At 35.3% G+C, this 21,014-nt stretch overlaps 1 protein-coding gene and 1 long non-coding RNA gene across 2 annotated transcripts; one reads left to right on the top strand and one right to left on the bottom strand.

The window, feature by feature from the left end:
- Nucleotides 1–4,889: 4,889 nt before the first annotated feature.
- On the bottom strand, nucleotides 4,890–5,894 carry LOC133861434 (uncharacterized). Its single transcript, XR_009899013.1, has 2 exons — nucleotides 5,552–5,894; nucleotides 4,890–5,150 (listed from the first exon to the last, which is right to left on the bottom strand). It is a non-coding gene; the product is annotated as an uncharacterized LOC133861434 (long non-coding RNA).
- Nucleotides 5,895–8,581: 2,687 nt separating this feature from the next.
- On the top strand, nucleotides 8,582–14,360 carry LOC133861549 (helicase SEN1-like). The gene is made up of 10 exons (XM_062297334.1): nucleotides 8,582–8,737; nucleotides 9,944–10,519; nucleotides 10,638–11,747; nucleotides 11,836–12,160; nucleotides 12,280–12,535; nucleotides 12,636–12,852; nucleotides 13,031–13,395; nucleotides 13,588–13,722; nucleotides 13,927–14,016; nucleotides 14,144–14,360. Exons 1-9 carry the CDS (start codon nucleotides 8,624–8,626, stop codon nucleotides 13,997–13,999), a joined length of 3,171 nt encoding a protein of 1,056 aa, XP_062153318.1. The 5' UTR covers nucleotides 8,582–8,623; the 3' UTR covers nucleotides 14,000–14,016; nucleotides 14,144–14,360.
- Nucleotides 14,361–21,014: the final 6,654 nt, after the last annotated feature.

Below are 21,014 nucleotides of genomic sequence, written 5' to 3'. Positions count from 1 at the left end.
TGGTCAAATCGTTTGCTAAATATGCCCGAGAGTCGAACGGCTATGTTATTGAGTTGAAATTTACAAGAAGGTATTCCAGCAAACTAGGAACAAAAGTAATAGACAAACTATATGAATCCTTTGACCATTTCCTGTTTTTTGTGACAGAATTTCTTGACACAAAGAAGAAAGTCAGTATAGGAGTGATATCACCATATAAGGCTCAAGTTTCTGCAATTGAAGTGGGGGTTAGAAAATACAGCAAGTCTGGTAGTGGCTTCAGTGTGAGTGTTCGCTCTGTTGGTGGGTTCCAAGGAGGTGAGGATGATGTAATAATTATCTCTACTGTAAGATGTAATGGGAATGGATCAGTAGGTTTCCTTTCCAACCGACAAAGAGCAAATGTCGCACTGACTCGAGCAAGGTATTACTTGTATATACCAGATTATGCTTTAGCTGATAAACGTTTTTGTTTCTTTCGGTTTTGCAAATTAAAATTTGGTCACTATTTCATTCTTCAAGTATTGCCTTTGGATTTTGGGGGATGGGGTGACTTTACTAAAGAGTGGCTCTTTTTGGAAGAAACTAGTCCTTGATGCCAAGAAACGTGGGTGTTTCTATGAGGCCAATGAGGACAAGAGCTTGGCTCATGTGATGACCCGGCTTTTTTTTTTTTTATTTTTTTTTTATTTTTTTTTATACAAAACGTAAAACGAGTCATCGCAGTGGCACGACTACGTATCATTCAGCCAACATATGGCACATGCCCCATAACATGCACCAGATCATCAGAGTTACATCTAACAGCGGAATATAATAATCAATGTACAGCGGAACACATATCATAAGTGGAAATACATCTAATACATAACAATTAATTACAACAAGAGCCAATTACATGTCTAACTGGTTAAAGCTTATAAAACATGTTACTATGATTACATACCCAAAAATACAGGCTCTGCAAATACATGCCCCATAGGACACGAGTCATAAAAAAATACCCAAAAATGCGAACTACCCATGAGTTCGGCATATTACTGTTGTGATATGCTCCAATCATAGCATCCCATACGCTAAGCAAACTGGTCATCATCTCCATCCGCGGTACCTGCAACCAAGAAACCTCATCTACATGGTTGTGGTGGTATCCACATCCGCGTAGGTGAAAGAATGAGTTCATCGCCTCAATATACCTCATACTAAGACCGCAGTGATATAAAACTAACTGAGTTTTCATATAGAACCAACCTTTCTTTTATTTTTAGTCACTCGGGCACTATATTAGCCACAATTTACCAATAGCTAATGCAGCAAACACCGACTATCCATAAAACATTTAAAACATACTATATAACTGTGAAAATATGTAGAAGTTTCAGCCATCCCTATTTGGAAGTTTCTACATATAGACCCCTCTATAATAATACTTTTCAACGGTGGCTCAGACATATGTGTACACGATCACTCCATCACATATATCACGCATACACATAGGTCTTAAGCAAGAAACATGGCATCTTACTCTTCCATACTAGGATAACATCCTTCAACAAAACACTTGCAACACCATCTCTAATCGTATTTCAGTTTCGTGCCTTGAACGTCAGTAGATCATGAGAGCACTAGAGTTAAACTCAATCATGCTAACACGTCTTTCCTGAAGAACAATAACAGTTAACCTCCTTACTCTTAGACATGCCATTACTCGCACCTGGGCAGTCATGTATCCATGAACATTCAAGTTCAATGAATGACATCTTAACACATGCAACCATCCGATAGGAATATACATAAGCGCTTTTCATTTAAGACACTTACAAATATCAACACATCTAGTAAAAGCTACTAATAACATAAAAACATCACTCATAAAATAATGTTATACATGATATGCATGAAACTGAGTCTACTGGGACTTCGGTCCCCCACGATGTTGATAACTGCTGTTTAACTGTGTATACTGCTGCTTTACTGTTGTACTGCTGTTGATGTATGCTCTATACTACATGCTCTATGCTCTGTGTCTGACCAGTATATATTTCACTACTGTATCATGCTATAAAATCATGCTGTTACTAAGTCATGTTCCCTTAAAACTAATTAATCCAATATTTTATCAAACACTTTGAAATCATTAAAATCATAGTTTCTTCATAAAACATAAACTGTTTCAACATGACATGCTCTCAAACAATTGACATAATTTAAATCTCAACTGCAGAATATATTCGAACACTTCAAATCAATTCAACACATTTCACTCTTACACCATTTCTTAAACATCATTGATATAGTTTAAACATATAATTCATCATATGGTCGGTTCAAATTCATAAAACAATATACATTTTACAAATCCATAATACATAAAAATATAATTTCTCAGTGAGTAGAATACTCACATCAGATTGTTTGTACTCCCAATATCCAAACGACTCTAAGCTCAACCGTAAAGTGCCGCTAAAAATACAATACATTGTGTTAATTAGCATTCTAACTAATAATCACACTAGGTGGCATTTTGAATTACTCAAAAAGTCACATTGCTAATTTACCCATAAAACTCTAAAATTCCTAAACATTTATCTAAAATTTCTATTCACTTTATTAAACCTAATATTGCTAACCCATAAGCATTACTTAGGGTTAATCACAATAAATAGCAATTGAACAAAATACCCAAAAACTAATGTCTATGAAAACTTACCAAAAATTCGTCAAGCAAAGACCAAATGCTCGGGAAGCTCCTAGCAACTCCAAACCACACAAAACTTAGAGAAAACACCAAGTTAAACTCATTTCTACAAGATTTATAAAAATCTCCAAAAATGCGAATTTAGCGATTTACTTGAAATCGTTCGGTCAAAATGTAGATCGGGCTTTAAAGTTTACGTTACCAAAATCAGATCTAAGATTGGACCATTAGATCTTCGTAGATTGTAATTTTTCTATAAAAATTCGAAAGAGGAAAAATGAAGAGTAGCCTCTCCATGGCTCCTAAAAATGAAACTAATGCAGTGCCTTTTCTTGATGAGGCCACTCGGCCTCATCATTAAATTGGCCAGGGGGCCATTTGAGTGAAGGGCTAAGAGATATGCTACATTGTACACTGCTATCCCACCCCCATCCCACCTGTCCTACGTGGCTTTTCATTTTTATTTTTTATTTTTTTTTTCTGTCATTTTAATGAAAAACGAGTTTGGAGGGGAAATTTAATTTCCCCTCCCAACGCATCTTCATCTTTCTCTTTCTCTCTTTCCAGCCAGCCGTCCGACGATTTCCCCTCCCAACGCATCTTCATCTTTCTCTTTCTCTTTCTCTCTCCAGCCGGCCGTCCGACGTTCTTCACCGGCGTCGTCTCCACCGGCGACTGAGACGGAACTAGATCCGACGGAACGAAGGTTAGATTTTTCTAAAGTTTACTTTAGTTTTTTTTTTCTGGTTTTTTTTTAAAGTTCTGCATCTTCATCTTTCTCTCTATCTCTATCTCTCCAGCCGGCTGTCCGACGTTCTTCACCGGCGCCATCTCCACCGGCGACTGAGATGGAACTAGATTCGACGGAACAAAGGTTAGATTTTTCTGAAGTTTTGTTTTGCTTTGTTTTTTTTTTTTTTTTTTTTTTTTTTTTTTTCTGGTTTTTTTTTTTTTCGTTGCTCTGGTTTTGAGCTTGAAGCTCAGCGCAGGAAAACTCTTGCGCTTCAAGGCGCAGGAAAAGTCCAGCGCTTCAAGCGCAGGACCTTGGACTTTTGAAGGCGCAGGACTAGTTTGTTTTATATATATATATATATATATATATATATATATATTATCCTGGGCCAGTTCAGAAAATCTATTTTTTCAATTTTTTTTGGTTTTATTTATTTTTTTTCATAGGAAGAGATGATGCGTTCACTTGATGATACAGTTAAGCTTAGTTTTGAAATTCAGTTCAAGGGTAGAGAGAAAATGCTCTTGTAATTTTGTGACACTGCATTTTCTCTTAAATCTAAATGTTTTTGTAATTTTGTTTAATGCTAAAATTAGATAAAATTATACTAATGCAACGAAAGCTTTCTTTTCAGGTTGATATAGGATGGATATTGTCTGTAGTTCCTCTCCCTCTAAGCCAAGGAAAGGAGTACTGCTCAACCTTCTGTGGCATTTAGCTTGTGATATCAATAACAACCCATCCCAAAAACTTTCTTGATGACTGTCGTGACCAAAACAATAATTCGAACAGACCCAGCAATTGCAGTGCATGTGCAACCCATCTTATTTCAAGTCTATAACATTCTCAACCATCAAAGTACCTTGCTCACACAAGCTGGTGTTGAGCTAACAAATATTCATTTTTTTATCAATGTCATCAATTCCATGATCATGACCTTTAAATAGTTTTAAATTTATTATATTTGTACTTCTATCATGGTTATGTAATTTTGTGATTGTTTAGGTTATTGTAGAAATGAAAAATGTAATGCTACTCATGGTTGTACAGGATAATATCAAGGAATTTTTTTTTTGTTTTTTTGTTTTTTTTTTTTTTTTTGTTTCTAATGTGCTATGTATTCTGTATTTCCCTTTGGCTGCATCAACTGATATAAATGATTGTATGATAGTAGAGTTTGGTGCCTACTGGGGTATGATGTTGGAATAATAGATAGAGCCATTTGATAGAAGGGCACCAATTCAGCAAAGCATCGTGCAACCAGTTCCTTGTATAGAAGGGCACCATTATTGTGAAATTTGCATTATAGAAGAGCACCAATATTTCTTTCATTTGCAATGTATGGATGTGTTTTGCTCTTACACTTCAGCTGGCTTGGTAATGATGATTAACATATTACAAATTAACACATCAATTATGTGTGGCATGACTCCAAACAATTATTCCCACTTGCTGTAACAAAAGTTGCAATAATAGCAATGATTCCAACAACAGCGAAAATGTATTTCCATACCAATACATCATTACAACATAAAGATATCAAAGTCCTCCATATCCTAATAGTATAAAATTGCTAGAAACAGTAAAAAAAAACCCAACGAACTCGCTAATGTAATCTGATAGTTTTTTTTCATCCGTCGGTTGTTTTTCTTTTTCAATCGCCAATTGTACTCCACCTTGAGCAACTTCCATTCCCATGCTTGCTATTCTCTTCTATCACCATCATTTCACTATTTGTAGCTGCAACAACAACAAAAATACACACAACAAATTATACACATACTTGGCAGAGGTAAAAAATTACACCCATATAACCGTATTCAACCTTGTCAAAGTATTGAAATGCTGCAATAAGAAGTTCCATACTTTCTACACCCATTTGAACTTCCCCGAAAATTTTCAAATAAAACAACTTAGAAATCAGTTTCTTTCCCCTTATCGGCTACGATCAACACCCAAAAAATACGTAAAAAATCAACCCACAAATATTTTTTTGTTCACTTCTCCCGAATCATTGAAATAAAAATATGCAAACAAACGCAAGCATCGATCTAACTGACAGAGAAACGAAATCTGAGAGATTTTATGCTTTGCATTTTTTTTTTAATACAGAAATTAAAGAACAAAACACTTTAAAGTACTTCCGGCGAGATAGATCCGGCGAGAGAAACTGTTTTTGGCGAGATCTGGCATAGAGAGATTTCGTCCAGAGAGAGATTTTCGGTGAGCTTCGGCAATATCCGTCGAGAGAGAGCGTTTCCGTCGAGATCCTATGAGAGAGAGCGTGTCCGTCAAGTTTCGGCGAGATCCGGCAGAGAGATTCCATCCAGAGATATTTTTTGGCTAGAGATGGATTCCGGAGAGAGAGAGAGAGAGAGATTTTCCGGCGAAATCTGGCAGAGATTCCGTCGAGAGAAGGACTGCCGGCCGCCGGAGAGAGAGATTTGCCGATGAAGAAAACAAAGAGAGAGAGAACTGAGAAGAGAGAGAGGGGGTAGAGGGTAGGGCTGAGCATGGGGCGGGGGCGGGGGCGGGGATGGGGGTTTTTTGCTCCCGCCCCGTAGAGGTGCGGGTTCCCCAAAGAGAACTCGCACCCCGCAAATTTCCCCATGCACCCGCACGGGGAGGGTGGGGATGGGGCGGGGTTGCAGGGCGGGGATCCCTGCGGGTATGCGAGGATCCCCGCGGGTTATGCCTAAAAAAATTGGACAAAAAAAAAATAGAACCAAAAATTGCAACGAGAATAATAGAACAAGATGCATTTTTAGGGTGGAGTAATTAGAGAGAACTCGTCCTATTCCTCTTGCTACATTACCAAATTCTGCTCTGTTTGTCAATACTGCAGTTGCAGTGCTACTGTTCACTCTCATTCATAGCATTGGCCCTTGGGTGAGAGATTAAACTATCCACATCGGTCTTATTATCAACAGAATCATAAGGAAGAATCTCACGGCCATGAATTGGAAGGTACTCAAACGCATCTTCTTTTCAAAACATTAGGATCCAAATCACGACCAAAAGCACAAACATACTATAAATTTATATAAAGATCAAGAAAAATAGAAAAAGCAAAAATTGGCAGTAACTCTAAAAATAACAAACTCTGAGAGGGAGGGAGGGAGCATGTACGGACTGAGGCGGCGACGACAGGTGGGCTGGTGAGGGCGTGAGGCGGCGACGACAAGCGGGCTGGTGAGGGCGTGAGGCGACGACGACAGGCGACCATGCGTGCGGGCTGGTGAGGGAGTGACTGCTGGCTGCTGCGGCGCTTAGAGTTAGGGAGTTAGAAACTTAGAGAAAGTGAAGTTAGGGTTAGGTTAGAGAGGTGAAAGGGCCAGTGGCCCAGTGCTTTAGGCCTTTAGCCTTTTCTGCCCCCCCCCCCCCCTTTTTCCTTTTTTTTTCAAAATCTGCGGGGCGGGACGGGGACCCGCAAAATTTCAAGGGCCCCCCCCCCGGCCCCGCACCGCACGGGGGGGGCCAAAAAATGCCCCTAAACCCGCACCATGGGTGCGGGTTTTAGGCTTTGCAGGGCGGTGCAGGTTCTGCGGGTATTTGCTCACTCCTAGTAGAGGGAGAGGCACGTTTGGGATTCTAAAGAAAGAAACAAAAAAATTAAAAATTAAAATTAAAATCCACGTAGATTGAGTGGGATGGCAGTGGGATGCTGGTGTACAAAATAGCATTTCTCAAGGGGTAATGCCCTTCACTTGATATTTTGGACGTGGGGCGCAGGTCTGCGCCCCATGTGCCAATATATATATATATATATATATATATATATATATATATATATATATATATATATATATATATATATATATATATTACTTTATTTTATTTTCTTATTTTAGTTTTAATTTAATTTTCTATTAAATTCTCTTTTTTTTTTTTTTTTTTTCTAATTTCTTTTCTATTCTTTTCTATTCTTTGACTTTTCTTTTCTCTTTTGTCTTTCAGCATGATTATTCTACACCTAACTCTTCCCTTCTTTCCCACATTGGCCGACAACTATCATTTGGCTTAGTTTTGTTCTATTTTATCATATTCTCTTTTCCTTTTAATCAATCTTTTATTTAGTTTCTTATTATTTCATTTATCTTTTCTAGCATTTCTATTTTCTATATTTGTATTTCTTATTTCATTTTATTCACCTATATTCTTTTCTGTTCTTTTATTTGGACTTTAAAAATATTAATTATATTTTTTTTTCATGGCTACCATTTACAAGTCCATAAGATAAAAATAAAACACTTTGTTTTATTTTACCACACTAAATAGACTTATTTTTATTTAATCCTAATTAACCCATTAAATTTTTTCTTGGACATTAAAGCTCAGGCAATTACTACTGTCTTGGTGGAGCTTGGAGAGCTTGATATTTTACTCTATAATGACTCTCTACTTTTCTAAGAGGCTAAATGGAAGGTACATGCAATGTTTTGGTTGTTCTATGCCTATTTGATGTCGTAAAGATTTGGTCATTGACTGTTGAAAATTTGTTTCAACAGTCATTAATCTTGTTTTGGCCACGTTTATTATTGGGCACCATATATTTATATGTATATATGGTATCTTATGAACCAATATAATGGAAACTATGTCGGTTGTAGAACAACCAATAGGCGAAAGTCTTTTGGTCTCCCTAAGACCATGTAGATGCATCTGTCCTTTTCGTTTCCCATGAAGTGTGAGTTTCAAAGTACGTAGTATATAACATATGTTATATGCATAAAAAGTGGCAAAGAGTCCCAAAACCTCAAACAGTCCAAAGCAACCTCCAAGGTTTGAGAATCTCTTCTTCTTCGATCTTCTTCCTTTTCTCCTTACTTACTTCCTACCTAAGTTTATTCTCTGTTTGTGTCTTTCCGTTACATGCCCGACTACGTACCTTTTCCTTTCTTTTACACTTCCTTCCGTTTAATTATTGCAATGTTTGTAATTGTAATCCTATATAGTAGGCAAGTTTAGATTATTTGGAAACTACGTACGTAAATTATATATCTACTACAAATCTAGGTAATGTTAGCCGTACTGAGGGAACAGGGTGTTGAACGCTGCACATAACTTGACTTGTAGTCAACTTCTTCTCACTCTGAGCTTCTGTTTGTACGTCCTTTTTTATGCTTTTGATGGTCTTTATTATTTAAGGATACATCTCTATTTTGATTGTGAACAGTGAACTTCTCTCTCTCTCTAAATCACCGTCCAGAAGAATGGATCAGAAGAGCAATGGCAAGAAGGAAGAACTGGATGGTAGAAGCTTAATAGACATGGTGTTCTCTTGGTCTCTCCGGGATGTTCTCAATAAAGATCTTCACAAAAACCAGGTTTTTTGTTTCTTTCTTTCATCTGAACAGCTATTTTACATTGTTAGAATACTTGACTGCTTTATTATATATATAACAGATGGATCACGTCTTCTTGACTGCTTTTTTTTTTTTTTTTTTTTTTTCAATTATTAGATAACACATATTTTCTTGTACATTGTTGAACGAAGTACCTGTTGGAAAGCAATGTAAAAATCCATCCGCGCGTGGGAACATCATCACGAGATGGTGAGCCCTCCATAGTCCATCTAATGGTGGGATTAAAGAAATTAATTAAGAGTGGTTATGTACGTAATTATCACTATAGTCTCATGTGATCCTTTAATTGGTTTTTTAATAAATGTTTGATCGATTCAATTCAAATGAACTGCTGTTGTGTTTGAGGGAGAGAGAGAGTGAGAGTGAGAGATAAGAAATTAAAATAAATGAATGAATAAAAAACCAAAAGAAAAAGTAAAAATAATATTTTAATGATATAGAAAAATATTATGGAAATCTATTGTGTGGTGTAATTGAATAGATAAGTAAAAAGTTGTGTGATTCCCTAAATTTAGGGAATATCATTTGGTGTCTGCTGCTAGCTAATGTTTTTAGAATCTATACTTGTTCGGTTGAAGTGCTTTATGTTTTACTCTACACCTCTTACATACAGAGTTTGTTTGTTGTAATTTCTCCATTGTCATTGTTTAGATCTGACATAAGATTTATAGGAAATTTAGTGCTTTAATTATTTGTTAATCAATTTATTTATTTTTCATACATGTCACAGAGTTCTTACGTTTAATTTTTCATTCAATGATGTACAAGTTGCTTTGCATCAGCAACAGACTTCCTAAATTTCATTACCAAATAAGGAAAACCAAATGAAACTAAAAGTGTTGCCTTAAATATGGGGTAATACATTTGCTTCCCTAGGCCTATCAATTATTTTATTAAAAAAAAAAAGTTTTATCTTTCCTTTATTTCCTCTTTCTTTTTCTATCATTTATTTGAAAGAATGTTTAAAATGGTATAGGGAAATGATAGGGGAAGGTATTGTGAAGTTTATGTGAATATGAAATCAAAAAGTAGCTCGGTTCCCTAAATTTAAGAAAAATTTAAGAGAAGTTGCTGCTAGTGCTCTTATTAATCGTGACAAGCACGTGTAAATTTTCTCCCATGAGTCATGACATTTTCACTCATAACTGGGGCATCATTCACTGACAGGTGAACAAGATTCCAGAGACATTCTTTTCAATGACACATTACATGAAGTCATTCGTTCCTCCCTTAATTGCGGAAGCACATTTTGATTTGCTTTCAAATGTGAAAGGACTGTCTCGAGCACCTACTTGTATGATATATTCTGTTGAGAAATCTAAAGAATTTAAACCACCCAAAGACTTGTTCTATGAAATTACATTGAAGCCGACTGCAGATGCAAGAAAAGATGTAGAAAAATATGAACCTGAGGTTGGTGATCTTATTGCCTTGACAAATGTTAGACCAAAATGCATTGATGATTTGAACAGGCCGAGAAGATTCTATCTTATAGCTTATGTTCATGGGGCAAAAAATGAAACTTCTGAAAAGATCCCGATACTGGCATCGAAGCACATTTTGATTGAACAAGACATGTACAAGTTCAAGAAAGACACACCTTTTGCAGACAAGAAAGAAACATTTTTTGCAGTTTATCTTATGAATATGACTACAAATGTTCGTATATGGAAAGCGCTGAACCCAAATCCGGAACGGGGGAACACAAACATTATTAAAACAGTACTGCAAGCCAATTCAGCTGTAAGAATTTTAACTCTTTTTGCTCTTCAATGTCACACGCATCACACATTCTCCAGTATTATTAACCTTCTCTTTGAAGATTGACATTACTGATGCATTATATATTTAATCCTAACAGGATGATGAAAATTGTTTGACTTGCTTTTCTAAAGGAAAAGACAGTCCTGCCCCTTCTGATCTACAGAACATAATAAGCTCTTACAATCTAAATGGCTCTCAAGAAGCTGCAGTTTTAAGCTGCATTGGTATGAGAGACTGCAATCATCAGAATCCTGTCAAACTGATATGGGGCCCTCCAGGGACTGGGAAAACAAAGGCCGTTGGTGTCTTATTACATGCCCTCCTTAAAGTGAAGTGCAGAACATTAACATGTGCTCCAACTAACATTGCGGTTTTGGAAGTAACAACACGGTTGCTAAGGTTGGTCAGGGAGTCGCTAGAGTATGACACATACGGGCTTGGAGATATAGTTTTATTTGGGAATGGTGAGCGGATGAAGATTGATCATCGTGATGGTCTTCTTGATGTATTTCTTGACTATCGTACTCATGTGCTTGGGAAGTGCTTTGCTCCTCTATCTGGCTGGAGAAATGGCTTAGAATCAATGATTTCTTTGCTTGATGACCCGAAATTGCAGTACGAAATATACTTGGAAAAAAGAAAGGAGGAAAACAATAAAGGGGATGATGAGCTCAAAAAGGACGATGATGATGATCCTTTGACGTTTGAGGAGTTTTTAAAGAAGACATTCTGTTCAATTCATGAGCAACTGAAGTTTTGTATGGTTAATTTGTATACACACTTACCAACTTCTCTAATACAGTTAGAGGTAGTGAAGAAAATGATTAGAGCTTTGGGTCTGCTCAAATCTCTTGAAACTGTGTTGCAAGGTGTTGGTGTGGGTTGGTTTACAAAGTCGAGTTTGAGAGAAGAGTGCCTTCATATACTAAGACATCTGGCATCATCTTTGACATCCTATGTTCCAAATTTAATGGATAATTATTCAATAAAAAACTTTTGCTTGGCAAATGCATGTCTAGTGTTTTGTACTGCATCAAGCTCTTCTAAATTACATGCAGAAGGAATTATGCCATTGGAATTCCTAGTTATAGATGAAGCTGCTCAACTTAAAGAATGTGAATCAACTGTTCCTTTACAACTACCTGGTCTCCGCCATGTTGCTCTCATAGGCGATGAAAGGCAGCTCCCTGCTATGGTTAAAAGCGAGGTTAGAGTTTTATCCTTGGTTCTTTTATCTTTGCAAATTATGAACATCTTCCACTTTGTTTAACATGCTTGGAATGTACATTTTTTAGATATCCGAGAAGGCTGAATTTGGAAGAAGTTTGTTCGAAAGATTAGTCATGTTGGGGCACAAGAAGCACCTTCTTGATGTCCAGTACAGGATGCATCCATCCATCAGCTTATTTCCAAACAGAGAGTTCTATGACAAACAGATTTCAGATGCTCCAAATGTTAAAGAAATAGACTATGAGAAGCGTTTCCTTCAGGGAAACATGTACAGCTCCTACTCCTTTATAAGCGTAGTTCATGGAAATGAGGAATTTGGTCTCGGGCACAGTCCTAAGAATATGGTTGAGGCTGCTGTGGTCTCTGAGATAGTTGACAATCTTTTTAAACGTATGTTTTATTGCTTATTAGTCTTAAGTTATTATCCTGAAGAAAAAATAAAATGCTTTCAGAAAAGTAATAGACAAATTATATGAATTCCTTTGACCATTTCCTATTTTTTGTGACAGAATTCCTTGACACAAAGAAGAAAGTCAGTATAGGAGTGATATCACCGTATAAGGCTCAAGTTTCTGTAATTGAAGAGAGGGTCAGAAAATACAGCAAGTCTGGTAGTGGCTTCAGTGTGAGTGTTCGCTCTGTTGATGGGTTCCAAGGAGGTGAGGATGATGTAATAATTATCTCTACTGTAAGATGTAATGGGAATGGATCAGTAGGTTTCCTTTCCAACCGACAAAGAGCAAATGTGGCACTGACTCGAGCAAGGTATTACTTGTATATACCAGATTGTGCTGCATGCACCTAAAAAAGTTTCAATTTCTATCGGTTTTGCAAATTAAAATTTGGTCACTATTTCATTCTTCAGGTATTGCCTTTGGATTTTGGGGGATGGGGTGACTCTGCAAAAGAGTGACTCTGTTTGGAAAAAACTAGTTCTTAATGCCAAGGAACGTGGGTGTTTCTATGAGGCCAATGAGGACAAGAGATTGACTCAGGCAATTAGTGATGCCTTGGTGGAGCTTGAACAACTTGATATTTTACTCAATAATGACTCTCTACTGTTCAAAGAGGCTAAATGGAAGGTACATGCAATGTTTTGGTTGCTCTATGCTTATTAGCATTGTATAAGCCTGCCTATTTGTCTCTGATTTTATATAAAGATTTAGTATAAAGTAATTTAGATAGTAGAACTGTAATGGGTTTGAACTGATCTGAATTTTTATCCATGATGACATTACAATTACTTTAATTAAAATGCAGGTTTTCTTCAACATTGATTTTCAGAAATCTATAGCGAGGACTAACAATGTAGAGATTCGTAAGGAAGTGATTTCTCTTTTGGCAAAGCTTTCAAGTGGTTGGCGTGAGCCCAATGAGGAGAGAAAAATCATTGTCCATGATGGGACTTGTTCTCAACTTTTAGAGACGTACAAGGTCGATGGGCAGCTGAATCTGGTCTGGACTGTAGATATTCTCAAGGAGGATTCATATCACATTCAGGTTATGAGGGTTTGGGATGTTGTGCCGTTTTCTGATATACCAAGACTAGCAAAGCATCTTGACATCTTATTTGGGAGCTATACAGTGAATAAGATGCATCGCTGCAAACACAGATGTGATGAGGGGTATGAGCTTAATTATCTGATTTTTTTTTTTTTTTTTAAATTTTTTCCAGTTAATATGCATATATGTTGTTCTAGTTAAGTTGTCATCAAGTTGTGTTCAACAGTAGGCGGAATCTAAATTTGCTTATTAACTGAAAAGGGCCTGAATATGTATATACGATACTACTGTTCATTTGTTTGAGTTTGCTACAGGAACTTAGTTGTTCCAATGACATGGCCGGTAGACTCAAGTAGTTGTTTAGAACCTGATAGTGTGTGGCACCTCACAAAACCGCTATCCTCACTCAGTCTGAGGGATGAGCCAGAAACATCAACTGCAACTCCTAGGTGCGTGAAACACATCCACTGCTCTTAAATTTAAATTTTAAACAATCATCAAGCAAGGGAATTTCTCTTCTGCAGAATCACTTTAAATAAGAACAAAAACTGCTTTTCCTTGCTTTAGTCAAGCAGTATATATATCATGATCCATTTTCTGTCCCTTGACGTTGGGTCGTTCAAAAGACTTAAGATCATACATATGAATGTCAGAAATCTTTTCAAGTCTAGAATGAAGAATAAATGGGAAGATGTTGACTTGAAGAAAAAGTCGGAAAGGTGGTAGAATGACTGATGATCGAGGTAAGATTGCTTTCATTTATTTATTTATTTTTAATTATAATTAATGGATTTGCATATATTTCCAAGCCATCTTTAATTACTAGTAACCATATTTTTTAGATATGTTTGTTATCATTTTCTTCTCCAGATGATCAGTGAGGGGTTTTGCAAGTCTACTAATTTGGGGATCTTTGGAGCGGTTTTGAGAAGAGTCTAGCTAGAAGCACATGATAAATTCCAGGAGCTTCTTTTGGTCCTCGTTTGACATTGTCAGCATGATTTATCTCATGGCATTGTAACTCGAGGTATATCACTCTTTATATAGGACGATATATAAGAGCTATATATAGTTTATCTTAGCCTTGTAACTTGAGGTATATCCCTCTTTTTCTTTTTGTAATTCTTTATTTGAAGGTAAATTTGTAATTTTATAAGGACTATATTTGAAAAATTGTCGGAATTTGAATGGAGAGATTATTTTGTTACATAGGGGGATTTATAAGTTTATTTTGAAACAACATGAATTTATTTATTACAAGGTCAAACAACAAGTATCAATTCAACAAATTTCCTAAAAAAAAAGTCAACATAAGAATTATATCATAGGAATCAAAGGGTTTTCTATCGATTAAAAATCAGAAAATAAAAAGAAAATGAGATAAATTGACTATTTTGAGGAAATCGACCTTCAATATATTGTTGCATAAAGCAAATGATGTTTTCATTTGTTGATTTGCCATAGGCCCATAGCGCGCACCTACATCTTATTTATAAAGATAAATAAAGCTTAATATGAAAATTAGAATAACAAGCAAGCAATTGTCTACATAAGGAATTAAATAAGTAGGTTTGGCAATTCAGGGCGGGTTCGGGTCAACTCGCTTGACTCGTCAATCCGTTAAGGTCCACCTGAAAACAACTTGCTTTAACCCTAATACGGCTTGAGTGTGACTCGACACGACCTGCTTAATCTGTTTATTAAACTGGCGGGTCACAAACAAGTTGACCCGTTTGACCTAACTCGACAATATTCATTTTCAACCCAAACAAGACACGTTAGACCCGTTTTAACTTGCATTTATTATATAAAAAAACATATATAATTTCATAAACGGGTCAAGCCGTGAGTCAAGTGGGTTGACCCGTTTATTCCAAACTCTAACCCTCTAATATCATGTTGTGAAACCCTCTAATATCATGTTGTATGTAAGTTTCACATGCATAAATTTCACTCATGTGTGTGGTTGTGTACAAATTATGCACATTTTTATTAATTGTGTGTGGATCATTCCTCTACCTCATAAGAAGCGAAAGTTATAGGAAAGGGGTGGGAAGTTACGGGGCTTCCCTCCCAAGTCCGTTTGCACAAAGATGTTTTGAGAAGTTGAAGAGAGAGAACAGAGCAAAAAATAGGTTACCGATCCCGTACGTATTATTGTTAGGTGTTAAGGCGCATACTTCACGTTAATGGTTTTGAAAGCATTAATTTGTATAAATGTGTTGGTTATAGACTCATTATTATCTGCAAGCAAAAACTATTTGGTTTGTGTCGGTGAATAACCGTTTCTTGATCACACGCGCAGAGGAAGCAAACGTTTCACCGGTCAACCGGTACGGTATGCGTGTGTCAGCACCCATTCACAAGGACTAGCCGACTAGTCACTACTAACTAGGGCGTGGCGGCAGTTCATATATAGGTCGAAAAAAAAAAATAAGGTAATTTTTTTTTTGAAAAAAAGATACTGATTTCATTCATAACTTGATTACATGCAAACTAAAGCATCAAAAGGACCAAATTAAAGATCTTCAATTAGTTTGATAGTTGCTGTTGTTTGTTTCATGTGTTTTTGGTTCATTGGGTTGTAAGGTGTTTACAGAGGTTTGTCTCTGTTTGATTTGTTTGTAGGGCTTTTGAGTTTTAGTTCATTTTGCCCTTTGTGATGTTTGAAATTTGAATCAGTTTTACTGGTGTAATTTTGGTTGTTTGGGATAGCTATAAAAGTTTTCATTCGTCAAAAACTAAAAAATAAAATAAAATCCGATCTGTTGTCCAGTGAACTCCTTTAGCCAGAGTATGCGCGGCCTTGTTTGCTCTACGTTTATATGACAAATTCTCCAACTTTGAAAGCCCTGGAGAACCTCTCCTAGCTTGTGGATAGCATGTGATCGATATCATTGTTTAATAAATATGATTTCAAAATTATGTTTATGCTTAAATTGTGTCATCAAATTATAAATGTCTATCAAATTAGGTGTATTAGGAGACATTTTCCCCTAAAACCCTACATGCGACGCATGTGGGGTTAGTTTCCGTCTAAGACGGAAACTACTAACAGATGGGCAACATTACAAAAGACAAAAATTTATGTGCGGGGGAGGGGTCTATTGGACCATTACCACTTTTTAAACATTTGAGTCCAAATTTAAAAAGATGTCCAACTTTCAAGAGGGTAAAATGTATTTTCTCTTAAATTTTTATTTTGTTTCTTTACTTCGTTTTGTATGTAGCAATAATTTCTTAACGTTGCGAGTGTACTATTTTCTCAATAGATTTGCTTGTTAGATAAATATTTTAATTCATAACTTGAAGTGTCATAATTATTAATAGAAACAAAATAGAAAATGCAATATTTGCAAATGTTTGTAATTATTGAATACATGCGGTTGCTTTTTTGATGCAAGAGAAAATCAGGCATAATATTTGAAGATTATTTATTGAATAAGATTAACCCGAGAATGAAAAGAATCGTACAAAATATTTGAAGATTATTTTAGAATAACATATTTTACTTTCTATATAAGAATTTTACTATTTCCGAGTTTACGGTTATGTTTTGTATTTTTGTTTATTTCTTTTTTTTTTTTTCAAGTATTCTGTTTGAAAAATACTCAAACTTTGCTTATATAAAGGCATGTCTGTATTATTTTGGAATCAACTTGCTGCTATCATACGTTGTTAAAACAATCTCAATTCTTTCACTCCTCACTTTTATTTCATTTGGAAATTAATAATTTGCACTACGTGCGAGGTATTTTCATTATTCTTTTTAAATTTTTATTTAGTTTCTTTACTTTATTTTGTAGCATTAATTTCTTAATGTTGATTGAAATGGTTCAAGTTTTTTTTTTTTTTTTTTTTTTTTTGATATGTCCACGTAAGATTGGGTGGGAGGATTCGAACTAGTGACCTCTACTTTATGAGACGTGATCCCCAGCCGATTAAGCTACCCCTTAGAGGATTTTTTTTTTTTTGTTTTTTTTTTTAAAATTTTTTAATTGGAATCAAACAATTAGGTTCAAAAACATCATGCGTACAAACTATGGTAAATTATATGTAGCATTTTGATCGAACAACCTATTCTTTTATCTATTTTGTGGATTATATATTATTATTTACACATGCTTTTGTGTAAATATCAAATATAAAATAGCAAGTTAGATGTTAATATATTAATAGTAATGATTCTTGCACAACTCTTACACAATTTTTGCACAACTCTAACATAAATATTCAATGGTTGATCTTAAAAAAAAGATTGTTAGAATTGTGCAAAAATTGTGTAAGAGTTGTGCAAAAAACATTACTCATATATTAATAATAGAGAAATGATCCCTACACTCATTTCTCACAACAGGTCCACAACAAGCTGACGTGGCTGGTAATATTTTATTATTTTTTTGTTTTGTTTTCATTTCTTTTTGTAAGAAAATAATAAAATATTACCAGCCACGTCAGCTTGTTGTGGGGCTGTTGTGAGAAATGAGTGTATGGATCATGAGAAATGATTCCTACACTCATTTTTCACAACAGCCCCACAACAAGCTGACGTGGTTAGTAATATTTTATTATTATTTTTATTTTGTTTGCTTTTCTTTTTGTAAAAATATAATAAAATATTACCAGCCACGTCAGCTTGTTGTGGAGCTGTTGTGAGAAATGAGTGTAGGGATCATTTCTCATGGATCATTTCTCTTAATAATATAATGAAAAAAGAAAATGTTAAATTTACAACATCATCACAACAACCACACAACAACTCTTCATATGAGGGTGGGTCCCACTGTCATGTGAGGGGTTGTTGTGTGGTTGTTGTGATAGTGTTGTGTATGAATGAAATCCCAATGAAAAAACACCCGCGCTTATAGATCTGGGATTTGATTCATACACAACACCATCACAACAATCACACAACAACTTCTCACATGAGTGTGGGCCCCAGTGTGTGGGGTCTACCCTCATGTGAGGGGTTGTTGTGTGGTTGTTGTGTTGGTGTTGTAAATTTAACATTTTTCTATTTTAAATAATTTAAAAATCATATATACCTTATCATAAATGGATTATATCCATTTCAAATTGATCAAGAAAACATGGTTATGTTAGAGAATATTAGGGGATTTGATTTTAGAAATCTATTGTAATTACCTAAAAATCAGATTTGATGGTAATAACTACGTAAAATCTCGTATCTATTTTATTATTCCGTATTTGTTTTTAATTTATTATAGGTTTACGTTTTCTTTCATGTTAGAGAGGGGGGAGAGTACAAATAAATACACGAACCAGGAAACCAATTAATAGGCGTCTTCTGGACTACCTAGGAGCTTCCATGTCTGTCCTCTTTCATTCCCCAGAATTGAAAGTGTGAGTTTCAAAGTAGTACTAGTATGTACAAAAAGTGGGAAGATTTTAAACTTTAATTTAAAGAATCTCTTCTTCTTCCCAAGAGCTTCCAATAGGCGCGGGTCTTTTGGTCTTCCTTAAGAGTTAAGATCTTCCATGAATGATGTATCTGTCCTTCCCATTTCCCACATAAAGCCGGAGTTTCAAAGTAGTATGTATAGAAAGTGGTAAGAGTCCAGAAACCTCAAGCATTGCAAAGCAACGCCCAAGGTTTAAGAATTTCTTCTTCTTCTTCTTCCTCCTTTTCTTTTTACTTCCAACCTAAGTTTATTATATGTTTGTCTTTCAGTTACATGTCTGACTACCTTTCCTTATTTGATTTGCAGTCAGCTTGTGCTTAATTCTGTTTGTAGGTCCTGGCCTTCTTTAGATGATCTTTATCAAGCATACATCGAGCATGATAATAGATTAATAGTAATAGGTGTGTACCTTTCTTTAGTTATATATATATGGGGTTGGGGACATGCACTAGTTAGACTTACGATTGTGTAACTTTTTTCTATCTGTTTCCTTTGTTGTTTAGTTTTCTATCTAAAAATATAAATCATACTAACATCGTCGTCCAGACTTCATCTTTTTGTTTAGTATTATTGTTTCATCATGCTAAAGTGAGAAGCACGTACGGTTAGGTTTTATAAATTGGTTCATTTTGTGTACAAAACTTTATTTTTTGTTTTGAGTATAACGGGCCGTACGTGTAGCTCATTCTAGACGGCCGTGCAAAGTTATGGCCAGCTGATAGGCTAGGCAAATTAGTCAATAGCCTAAGGCCCCAATTAAATAAGGTTCCAAATGGTGATAGTATAATTAAATTTCCTTTTATAAAAAACAAAAAAATTAAAGCCCCAATTATGACAAAAAAGTTAGTCAATGCTCTTTAATTAAGCCCACAATTATGATAGAAAATAATATTATGACAAAAATGTTAGTCAGCACCCTTTAATTAAGGCATCAATTACTGTAAAAAATAAATATAAAGAATTGAATTTGAAGATATATATTAAAGAGGAAAAGAAAGAAAGATGGAATGTTACATTAATTATACTTCTAAAACAGATACTAATTTATAAACTCATAATTTTACTTAAACTTAAAATTAAGACTAAGTTGTCCATTAAAATATTTTTTAGAATGAAATAAATTAAATTTTACTTAAAAAGAATTATATGTAGTTCAACACAAAATATGACATCTGTTGAAATTAAATGTCTCCTAACAAAGATGAATTTTACAAGTCGTTCGGAAAAAAAATAAATATTTAAATATGAAAAAGACCCACCTAAATTACAGATGGCGTATATCTGGTTGAGGCATGTTTAGACGAAACGACTATATGTCCAAACAAGTAGACAATTAGGGTTACAAAACTTTAGTTGTGTCTGAACACTGACTTATCGTGTGTGGATGCCTTGCAGTATTCTATTTAAAGATTGTGTTCTCTAGCTAGGAGCTTCTCATATCTCAAGCACATGAAATTTTAGATAATTTCATGTGGAGAAATTTATAGAAATTCTAGTTAAATGTTTTAAGAAATAAAGAAAACTAGAAAAGTTGCTTGTGACCCTTGACTCTCTAGCTTATTCAGTTTGCTTAATCCCACTGGGAAAAGCAACCCTTCTTTATTTTTCTACAAAACTGTCTTCCTAACTAAATCCATCGTTAACTGCTAAGTATCATACGTGGTCTCTTCTATCTGTTGATCATGGGTTCCACCCACGACTCCACGAGGTCGGTTTTGTGGGCTCTTCTGAAAAGCCTTACTGTCATGTGTCGTAAAGTGGCAGGATTTCTGCTTTGATTGAGGGAAGAAAGATAGAAAAAAGAAAAAGTGGGGGAAAAAAAAAGGGCTTTACCTTTCCCTATGTTCCGTACATTAGTGTGACGAAAAGTAACAAGAAATGATTTCATTCATGGTATCTAGGAATTTTGGTCCCTGAGGTTATCAGAAAGTACGTTATACGAGTCTTAAAACCCAATACATAGAAAAAAAGCATCGAAGGCCGGTATAAGAATCTCTTCGATCTTCTTCCTTTTCTTCTTACTATATATTCTCTGTTTCTGTCTTTTCCTTTCTTTTCTTCACACTTGTTTTTATTTAATTACAATGTTCATCATCCTAAAGTACGAAACATAAGAATCCATGCATCTTATTAGCATTGCATGTTAGTCGTACGGATGGAACAGGGTGTTGAATGGTGCATACCTACGAAGACATGCATAACTTTTTTTTTTTTGGATGAAGACAAGCATAACTTTTTCATGCACTAACAATTACTTTAATTTGATTTGTGGTCGTCGTCTTCTTTAGACCTTTTTCTCACTCTGGTCATTTGTGTTG

This window comes from Alnus glutinosa, chromosome 2 (genome assembly GCF_958979055.1).
Source record: "Alnus glutinosa chromosome 2, dhAlnGlut1.1, whole genome shotgun sequence".
Taxonomy (NCBI): Eukaryota; Viridiplantae; Streptophyta; class Magnoliopsida; order Fagales; family Betulaceae; genus Alnus; species Alnus glutinosa.
This window is presented reverse-complemented; position numbering and strand designations above follow the sequence as displayed.